Source organism: Bubalus bubalis, chromosome 5 (assembly GCF_019923935.1).
Source record: "Bubalus bubalis isolate 160015118507 breed Murrah chromosome 5, NDDB_SH_1, whole genome shotgun sequence".
Classification (NCBI taxonomy): Eukaryota; Metazoa; Chordata; class Mammalia; order Artiodactyla; family Bovidae; genus Bubalus; species Bubalus bubalis.
The window spans coordinates 107,736,250-107,746,372 of record NC_059161.1 but is presented as its reverse complement, the minus strand read 5'-3'; the positions used below and the strand labels follow the sequence as shown (position 1 = coordinate 107,746,372).

At 41.9% G+C, this 10,123-nt stretch overlaps 1 protein-coding gene and 1 pseudogene across 1 annotated transcript; both read left to right on the top strand.

Moving 5' to 3' along the window:
• Positions 1-1,721: 1,721 nt before the first annotated feature.
• On the top strand, positions 1,722-4,662 carry TMEM225 (transmembrane protein 225). Its single transcript, XM_006056035.4, has 4 exons — positions 1,722-2,094; positions 2,679-2,825; positions 3,123-3,257; positions 4,240-4,662. Exons 1-4 carry the CDS (start codon positions 1,917-1,919, stop codon positions 4,473-4,475), a joined length of 696 nt encoding a protein of 231 aa, XP_006056097.3. The 5' UTR covers positions 1,722-1,916; the 3' UTR covers positions 4,476-4,662.
• Positions 4,663-8,732: 4,070 nt separating this feature from the next.
• Positions 8,733-9,788, top strand: LOC102397723 (annotated as a pseudogene).
• The last annotated feature ends 335 nt before the right edge of the window (positions 9,789-10,123 follow it).

Sequence of the window (10,123 nt, the reverse complement as noted above, 5' to 3'; positions counted from 1 at the left end):
ATAACTGCTCTTTAAAATATTATTTTTAAACTTGTTTAGTAGGAATAAGTATGTGAGATATAGCAAACTCTGTGCACAGATAAGCATGGGTCACCTTAAATCCTGGCATATTAAAGAAGTTTTAACTGTTTTTAGAAATTTGAGAGATAAAAAATTAATTGGAAAGAGAAATAATGAGGTAAAAACTTAAAGTAGTAAAATTTATTTAAAATAATATTTTCATATGGATAAATATGTAAAGGGATCTTGAAAATATCAACAAATTGATAACCTTCTATAAACCAGATTAAGAAAACAAAGAGGGAGAATAAGTAAATCCAAGAGGAGAAATTAGTCCTCATCTTTTAGTGACACCAACAAATATTTAAGGATGAAATTCTCTGGGTTTGTTTCAGAATAACTCAGGGATGAGCACTGAAGCAGGGTAAAGGGTACATGGGAACTATCCCATCAGTCTCTACTTTTTCAAAATCGCATACTTCCTTTTTGAAACTAAAATTCTGATTTTCTTTTTCCATTTATTGTTATTTCTTTAATCTAGTTGACTATTTAAAAAACAAACAAACAAACATAAAACCTAACAATCTCCCTTCTACTTTCACTTCTCCCATTGTTCTGTAGAGAATGCCATGCCCAAAACCACTAGTGACATTCTAATAATCAAATCAAGTGGCATATGTTCAGCTTCCACATAATTAGATTTCTCTGCGTTAGGAATCTAATGTCTCCTCAAAACTCAAGCTTCTTTAATTATTCAGCAGCATTTGTATTCTTGTAGCTGGCGCTTGTGGTAAAGAACATGCCTGCCAATGCAGGAGACATAAGAGACAGGAGCTCGACCCAGGGTGGGGAAGATCGCCTGGAGGAGAGCATGGCAACCTACTCCAGTATTCTTGCCTGGAGAATCCTATGGACAGAGGAGCTTGGCGGGCTACAGTCCATAGGGTCGCAAAGAGTCAGACACAACTGAAGCGACTTAGCATGCATGCACACACACATAGCCTTGCTCTGACCTCTCCTTCTTTTCTCTTTCTCATAAATGATGATGTTAATCAGAATTTCCTTCACTGCCTCTTGTCACCTTCTGTGTGATATCGTCTCATGATGATATGCACATTTATGTTTCAACTGCCTTTCCTAGATTGATAACCCTTAACTTACAATTAGGTTTCAAGACTAATTCTATCATATGCCCTGTTCATCTCACCATAAGTTTAAGGGGTACCTTAAACTTAAACAAAACCAGTACTTACTAAATTATTTCGCATAAGGAGGCTTGTGCTTGCTCCCATGGTTTACATCTTATTTAATGGCATCTTGACTCCTGTTTTCCCTATGTATATGATTTCTTCTCTGACCTGTATCTCACTAATCCCTCACCTATCTTCAAAACACCCCAAATTATGAGTGGGCATTCTCTTTTGTGATGCTAGCTAGCTGACATAGTGATCCAAATACCTTGTGCATTTCCTTGATCCCTATCTAATGTTCATCAATCTTGGAACATATAATCCTAATGTCTTCCATCATACATGTCTAACTTCTTTCAGGACTGCTAGTTGCTCCTATATCTGATAGTGTTCTCTATGTGTGACATCATACCTCCTTCTGTATCTGGATCCTCTTTCAAGGCCTCTAGGACCTAGGTGCTTCCACAGCAGTAGGTCTCAGGGTCAAGGGTCAGACCAAGATGATTCCATGGCAGTTGGGAGCCATGACGACAGACTAGCCTAAGTGGAGGAGTGGGAACAGTGGGATTTATCATTTGTTTCATAACTTACTTCAGCTTCTGCCATGGCCAACGTGTTAGGAATCACTAAAAGCTAGAATTTTGCCCTCTTTCTTGTGACTAATCATATCTGAGAAGAAGCACGTGAGATATTGGTGATGGTCTCTGCTTAAAATCTCCAATCTCAATGGTGCACATACTAGTCAGAAAGGTCGAGGCCACCAACATGTTCTTCTCCTCCTGGATCTTAGTCTTCTTCGCAGTAGGAATCATCATAGAAGAATGGGCTGAACTGAAGTTGGGACCCCAAAAACCTACAATAACCCACAGTCCATGGATATGTTGTACTTCCCTGTGGCCATCAGGTCAGGGCTATTATATGGAAAGAGATAGGTGGAGAATGAGGGTTCATCCTTCCTTGACTTCCATTCATCTCACCATTATCCTCTAGTGCAACTGCCTGTGGTTGCAGTGTGTCTACTTCCATAATCAACAGTCAAGGCCTACCCCAAAAACTCAGTATGAGCATGTTTTGGAGAAAGGCTTAGAAGCTCACAGACTTAACTGATGGATCTCTGAGAAGCCCTGGCAGTAGCAACAGGGTATCTAGCACATTGAGAATATGAGGATATGAAAGAAAGGTGACTGGCAGCAAAGAAAATATGTTACATTGTCACTAGAGGAAGACAAGAGTGTTTAGCAAGAAACACATTTTGAAAAAATAGAAGAGAAAGAAGTTTACAAGATACAAAGATAGAGAAGTGTCTTTTGGTTTCGTCTCCCATTTAGCTTAAGACCCCTACCTCTTTATTGCCCCATCTTTGCTATTTATTATTTAATCAAATGTTTCACTTCATTCTTGTTTACCTATAGATTTGTGTGCCCCATGTAGAAATGAGCCAGAAGAAATATCTGTCCTCCTCTCAATACAGCTTCTTCTTTTCAACAGATGGCCTGGAAGTGATCAGGAACATTCTGATTGTGGTGTTCAGCCTTTCCTTCATGCATAACTTGCTCCTGGGTTTTGAATTCACCTATATGATTCCTCAAACCAAATATACTTTCATTATGACTGCCTGCCTTGCTTTCCTCACAGGTAACTCCCTGTCTTCTTTCACAAGTAACTTCCTGTTTTCCCTAACTTAGGATTGGAGGCATACTTGGTTTTTAGGTCCAGGCTGTGGTCTCTGACTAACTCAGCCCTCCCAGTTCTTTGACTTAGATACACAGCTTCCAAATTGGATCCACCACTCAAGTGGCATTGACCTTTGGACAAGGTGCAGTTTTGTGTGTTAGGGGTTTGGAAGTCAAGCATATCTCGGATTAAGACTTAAGTACGGGAGCCAGGGTCCGTCAGAAGGGACTTTTCTTTCCCCTTTTGTCTGGACATCAGGCATCCTTCTGCTCGGTGCACTCCTACTGTATCACCACATGCTACGTCAAGGAGAATCCGTGTACTACTCAAGTTACAAGATCAGCTGGATCATTTTCACTGCGTACTTAAATGTTTTATTCTTATTCATCTCTGGTGAGTGTCTTCAGGGCCCTTGATGGGAGCTAAGAACCAATCCATCTCTGATAGGTGTGAGAGTGAGAGAATGGGAAAGAAGATAAAGGGAAAGTTACCAATCTTTGCATTTTAAAGGGCTACTGGGGGAGTTAGACTCGTTCTGAGGATGGTTCCTGCAAGGATGTGGGCTGAGTGAGATGTTCGATACGCTTGCCTCCAAGGGAACCCTTTCTGTCCACCTTTTCTTTCATTCTGCCCCATTCAGAGTGGAGATAACAGCTAACTTCAAGACTAAAGAGAATGGCTGATAGGGAATGTTCACTCATGTGGAGGCAGTGACCCTGGGGGCATAGTGTCCTGCCAGGACAGCCTGAGGTCACAGAGAAACAGTGCCTGATGCACAGTGACCACCTACAAACACCAGAGACTCTTCTAAGAAGCCTTTAAAATTTCCCTTGGAATTAAACTCCCTAACTCAGAAGCATGTCTGTCCTCTGTCAGAAAGAATTCTCAATTGTGTTGAGCACTGCCTGTGTGTGTGCTCAGTCACTCAGTTGTGTCTGACTCTTCCACGACCCCATAACTGCCAGGTTCCTCTGGCCATGAGATTTCTAGGCAAGAATACTGTAGTGGGTTGCCATTTCCTCCTCCAGGGGATCTTCCCAACCTAGGGACTGAACACAAGTCTCCTGCATCTCCTGCATTGCAGGTAGATTCTTTACCTGCTGAGCTGTCAGGGAAGCTCCAAATCTTGTACATGTGTGCTCAGTCGAGTCCGGCTCTTCATGACCGATTGGACTGTAGTTGGGCTGTGTTTAAGCTATTCTTCACACACTTCTAAACTCTCCTGCTAAAGCATCCCCCTCCTGAATGGCTTGGGGCAGTTCAAAGGGAACCATTAGGCTTTAGATCTGGGCCTCGTGGCCCATAGGGAGGGAAGCGTTTCTGTGACTTTTCTATTGTTCCTTCATCACCTTCCCCTGGCTTCTCTTTTTCCCAGGATTCCTCTCTGTCTTACAGTACAAGCAGTCCATTGATGGTTCTGGCACCCTGATCCCCAGATCTGCCAGAAAAAGTCAAGTTATGGAGCAACATGGGGTTTCTATCAAAGTTGTCTCGTTACCAGCAGGTACTGTAATGCCTCGTAGTATTGTCCGATTACACTCTGCCCACATGAAAGAAGATTCTCCAGAAAGACTGAACATCCAAGCACGTCGTGTAACCTGGGCTCTATGATTTGACAATTTATTTTTCAGTATATGTTCATCTTGATGGCAAAAGCTTGTGCATATGTGGTGTGTGTAGGTCCAGCTGTATGGTCTGGTTTGGCATTATATAAATGATTAAAACTGGGTTGGGGTCTATAAGAAGATCCAGAAGCCTCAATTTTTCTTTTTTACCCTGACCAGCTTTTATTTGTTCTCACCATTTAATAACATGTTATTAATATAATAAATATCATCATATAACTGATACTTGCTATATTACTAACTCTATCACAATGATTTAGAATAATGTGCACTACCTTTAGTCTCATTGATTTTATTGTAAAATATTTCAACCCTTCAGAAAAAATACAAAACAACATGATAAACACCTGTATATACATCACCCCTAACTGATATTCCACTAGTTCTTCTTCTAATCTCAATTCCCTCATTTGTTTCACTGCAAAACCTTTAATGATGCATTGTTGATAATTTTACATTCATGTCATTTTTCTTACAACTTTATGCATCTGTAAATTTGTAGAGAATAGCTATCCCAGGGTTCAAAGATCATTAAATGTCATACTGTATGGATTATTTTTAACAACTCACTTTTTTCACTCAACTCTATGGTTTTGTGATTCATTGATAAATTTTGTTCTACTTCATTCATTCAAACTACTGTTAAGTTTTCCCCTTTAGAGGTACAATGTGAAATACTCATTTTCTAGTTGATGAAAAGCTAGCAGTTTTCTTTTGTTGTTGTTGTTTTGTCACAAAGTTGTATGTGGCTCTTTTGTGACCCCATGGACTGTAGCCCACCAGTCTCCTCTGGCCATGGGATTTCCCAGGTTGCCATTCCCTTTTCTAAGGGATCTTCTTGACCCAGGGATCAAACCCATGTTTCCTACATCGGCAGGCAGATTCTTTACCACTGAGCCACCAGGGCAGCCCTGTTTTCTTTATTCTGTTACAAATAGTGCTGCTGTGAATATTCTTATACACAGTTCCCTCTGCCCATGAGCTAGAGTTTCTCTTGGGTATTTAGGACTAGACCAGCTGTATCAGAGAATGTTTTCAATATGATAACTACCTGTGTTACTGTTTGTTCAGTTGCTAAGTTGTGTCCTACTCTTTGGGACCCCATAGACTGCAGTACACCAGTATCCCTGCACTTCACTATCTCCCAGAGTTTGCTTGAACTCATGTCCATTGAGTCAGTGATGCTATCTAACTATCTCATCTTCTACCGCCCCCTTATCCTTTTGCCTTAAATCTTTCCCAGAATCACGGTATTTTCCAATGAGTTGGTTCTTTGCATCAGGTAGCCAAAGTATTGAGCTTCAGCTTCAGCATCCGTTCTTCCAATGAATTTTCAGGGTTGAATTCCTTTAGAATTGACTGGTTTGATCTCCTTGCAGTCCAGGGGACTCTCAAGAGTCCTCTACAGCACCACAGCTTGAAAGCATCATTTCTTCCATGCTCAGTCTCATTTGTAACAAATACTAAACTGTTTCTTTTTATATGTGTACTTTTCTTAAACCATAAGCTCCTAGAAGGCATAGGATTGTCCCCTAATAAATCCTCAGTACCTGAAATAACAGCTATCAGAAGCCCACAAAAGGGTAGGGCCAGGCTACTGAAACAGCTAGGCATATCTTAATGATGCTTTTCCTGCACCACACTCAGGTCTACAAAGAAAAACACTGACTTAAAGCTATATAAGCTTTTGCCTGCGGGGTAACAATTCTATTGTAATATCTAAAATTGGTCCCAAGAAACATAGGAAAAAGGGCTTCTCATTCTCATTCCAATAAAGTGTTTATTAAGCAAATATTTATTCAATACCTACTGCATATACCAGGTGTTACTCTAAGTTGCTACAAAAATAACACTGAACAAAGTAGATGAAATCTCTGCCTTTATGGAACTTAGATTCAAATGCAAATGAGCATATGAATGCATGTGTTGTGGGAAAACAAACTAAATAAACAAGTGGCTCATATTTCATAGAGGGGTAGGTGCTGTGTATTCAGGAAAGGTCACCTGCTATTCTATTTGAGGATGTGCCCAATTTGGCAACAAACAAAAATGTATGCAAAATGGATTACTTCCAAAACATATTGTTATAGTGAACTCAGCTTAAATGCAGGGTAGGTAATTTCTCTTTGCTACAAATCATGATCTCTGGGGAAGACACAATGAAAACCTAAGACTTCTAAGTTTTAATCAGATCCCTCAGTTCAGTTCAGCTCAGTTCAGTCACTCAGGCCTCCCTGGCGTGCTGCAATTCATGGGGTTACAAAGAGTCCGACATGACTGAGCAACTGATCTGATCTGATCTGAGGCCTCCCTATCCATCACCAACTCCTGGAATTCACTCAGACTCATGTTCATCGAGTCAGTGATGCCATCCAGCCATCTCATCCTCTGTTGTCCCCTTCTTCTCCTGACCCCAATCCCTCCCAGCATCAGAGTCTTTTCCAATGAGTCAACTCTTCGCATGAGGTGGCCAAAGTACTGGAGTTTCAGCTTTAGCATCATTCCTTCCAAAGAAATCCCAGGGCTGATCTTCAGAATGGACTGGTTGGATCTCCTTGCAGTCCAAGGGACTCTCAAGAGTCTTCTCCAACACCACAGTTCAAAAGCATCAATTCTTTGGCACTCAGCTTTCTTCACATTCAAACTCTCACATCCATACATGACCACTGGAAAAACCATAGCCTTGACTAGACGGACCTTTGTTGGCAAAGTAATGTCTCTGCTTTTCAATATGCTATGTAGGTTGGTCATAACTTTTCTTCCAAGGAGTAAGTGTCTTTTAATTTCATGGCTGCAGTCACCATCTGCAGTGATTTTGGAGCCCCCATAAATAAAGTCTGACACTGTTTCCACTGTTTTCCCATCTATTTCCCATGACGTGATGGGACCAGATGCCATGATCTCCATTTTCTGAATGTTGAGTTTTAAGCCAACTGTTTCACTCTCCTCTTTCACCTTCATCAAGAGGCTTTTTAGTTCCTCTTCACTTTCTGCCATAAGGGTGGTTGTCATCTGCATATCTGAAGTGATTGATATTTCTCCCGGCAATCTTGATTCCAGCTTGTGCTTCTTCCAGCCCAGCATTTTTCATGATGTATTCTGCATAGAAGTTAAATAAACAGGGTGACAATATACAGCCTTGAAAACTCCTTTTCCTATTTGGAACCAGTCTCTTTGTTGTTCCATGTCCAGTTCTAACTGTTGCTTCCTGACCTACATACAAATTTCTCAAGAGGCAGATCAGGTGGTCTGGTATTCCCATCTCTTTCAGGATTTTCCACAGTTTGTTGAGATCCACAGAGTCAAAGGCTTTGGCATAGTCAATAAAGCAGAAATAGATGTTTTTCTGGAACTCTCTTGCTTTTTCGATGATCCCTGCTGCTGCTGCTGCTGCTGCTGCTAAGTCACTTCAGTCGTGTCTGACTCTGTGGGACCCCATAGATGGCAGCCCACCAGGCTCCCCCGTTCCTGGGATTCTCAAGGCAAGAACACTGGAGTGGGTTGCCATTTCCTTCTCCAATGCATAAGAGTGAAAAGTGAAAGTGAAGTCGCTCAGTAGTGTCCAACTCTTAGCGACCCCATGGACTGCAGCCCACCAGGCTCCTCCATCCATGGGATTTTCCAGGCAAGAGTACTGGAGTGGGGTGCCATCGATGATCCCTAGGACTTCCCAATTCAATAACCTCTGGGTCATATTAGCAGGTGGCTCCCTGGGCGCCAGCAGATGTTATTTCCACCCCCTAGTCTGAAGAGAACACTCTGGCAGAGCCTCCATCAGAAATCATGACCTGTAACTCGTGGCACCTCAGAGCCTGGCATACCGAGGTCTGTGCTCTGACTCTGTCAGTCCAAAATGCACTCACAACAAAAACAATAGCAAAGAAGAAGAAGAAGAATCTCTGTTCTGGTCTGTTCATTTCTAAAATTCACCATAACCACTTGCTTTTCTTTAAGAATAAGGAAGCTGAGGTAGCAAGTCCCAACATTGAAGTCTCTGTGCTGAAGGGTGAGTGTTGAATTTTATCTGTCCTGTTACTCATCTTCCAAACCTCATCTATAGAAGCCAAGGACTCTGAAATGATGTGCCTTCTCTCTGCTGAGCTTACCACTGATCACTGGGTGGGCCTGCTAAACCATCAGGGCAGAAGTGGAGCAGAGGTGCCGTTGTCATGAGATTCAGGCTCACTGAATCTTATCCCTGTAGAACTTGCCCGTTAGTGTTTTTGATACACATCTTTAAAAATTCCCTCAGCCTTTATACAGAAGAGAAAACAAAGGCACAGAGGGGTGGGTCGGGGTTCCTTCTCGCATTCTGGGTCTCTCTCATTAGAGTGGGGTTGGGTGGAGAGAGAGGGGTACTCATTTTAATGTTACACTCTGTCCTGTTCCCACAGGTATGTCCTAGGGAAGAATGGCCCCAGGGAATGAATCTTCAGTGACTGAGTTTATCCTGCTGGGTTTAACACAGCATCCAGAACTCCAGCTGCCTCTCTTTTTCATTTTCTTAGCAGTTTATGCAGTCACTGTGGTAGGGAACGTTGGCTTGATTATTCTTATTGGTCTGAACCCTCCCCTGCACACTCCCATGCACTACTTTCTCTTCATTGATCTCTGCCACTCCTCTGTCATTACCCCTAAAATGCTGATGAGTTTTGTAAGCCAGAACATCCCCTCTTATGCAGAGTGCATGACTCCTCTCTGCTTCTTCTCCTTCTTTGTTATTGATGAGTGCTGTGATTTGACATCAATGGCCTATGACCGATACATGGCCATCTGTAAGCCCCTGCTCTACAAGGTCTCCATGCCCCATCAGGTCTGCCTCTTGCTGACGGTGAGTGTATATGCAATGGGGCTTGTGGGTGTCATGGCCCACACTGGGTCCATGCTGCAACATTCCTCCTCTCCTCCAGCTCTCCTGCACAAGCACCTCCATCAATGAGCTGGTGGTTTTCATTGTGGTGGGTGTCAATATCATAGTTCCCAGGGTCACCATCTGTTTCTTATACCATGATCCTCTCCAACATCCTCCACATCTGTTCTACAGAGTACAGGTCCAAAGCCTTCAGTACCTGAAGCTCCCACATAATCATGGTTTCTCTTTTCTTTGGATCAGCAGCATTCATGTATCTCAAGACTTTTCCTTCTGGGTCTCTGGATGAAGATAAAGTGTCCACAGTTTTTTTACACCATTGTGGAGCCAATGGTGAATCCTTTCATCTACAGTTTGAAGAACAAAGATGTCCAAGTTGCACCAAATAAAGACTTTGAGGAAAATGGTGTTCTAAGTGGAATTTGTTAGTACTATTTGTTACCAATAATTAGTACTATTTGTTACTAGTAATTATTACAAATATCACTCTTTCCCTTCCCTGTGACAGCCAAGGTGGTTCTTTCTCAGATCTTCACTGTGAGAAACTGCTGGGGTGTTTTGGAGGTAAAATCCAAGAAAGTGTGGCAGTCCCCTAAAACTGTGGCTCCTATAGTGTGCTTCAAGTCTTTGGGGTTGCAAAGAGTCAGATATGACTTAGTGACTGAATAGCAATGAATCTTAATACATATTTAATACAAACATGTTATTTCCAACTCTAATCTAGCACCACAGAATTCATTATAGACTTTCCTTTTTGTGTATTT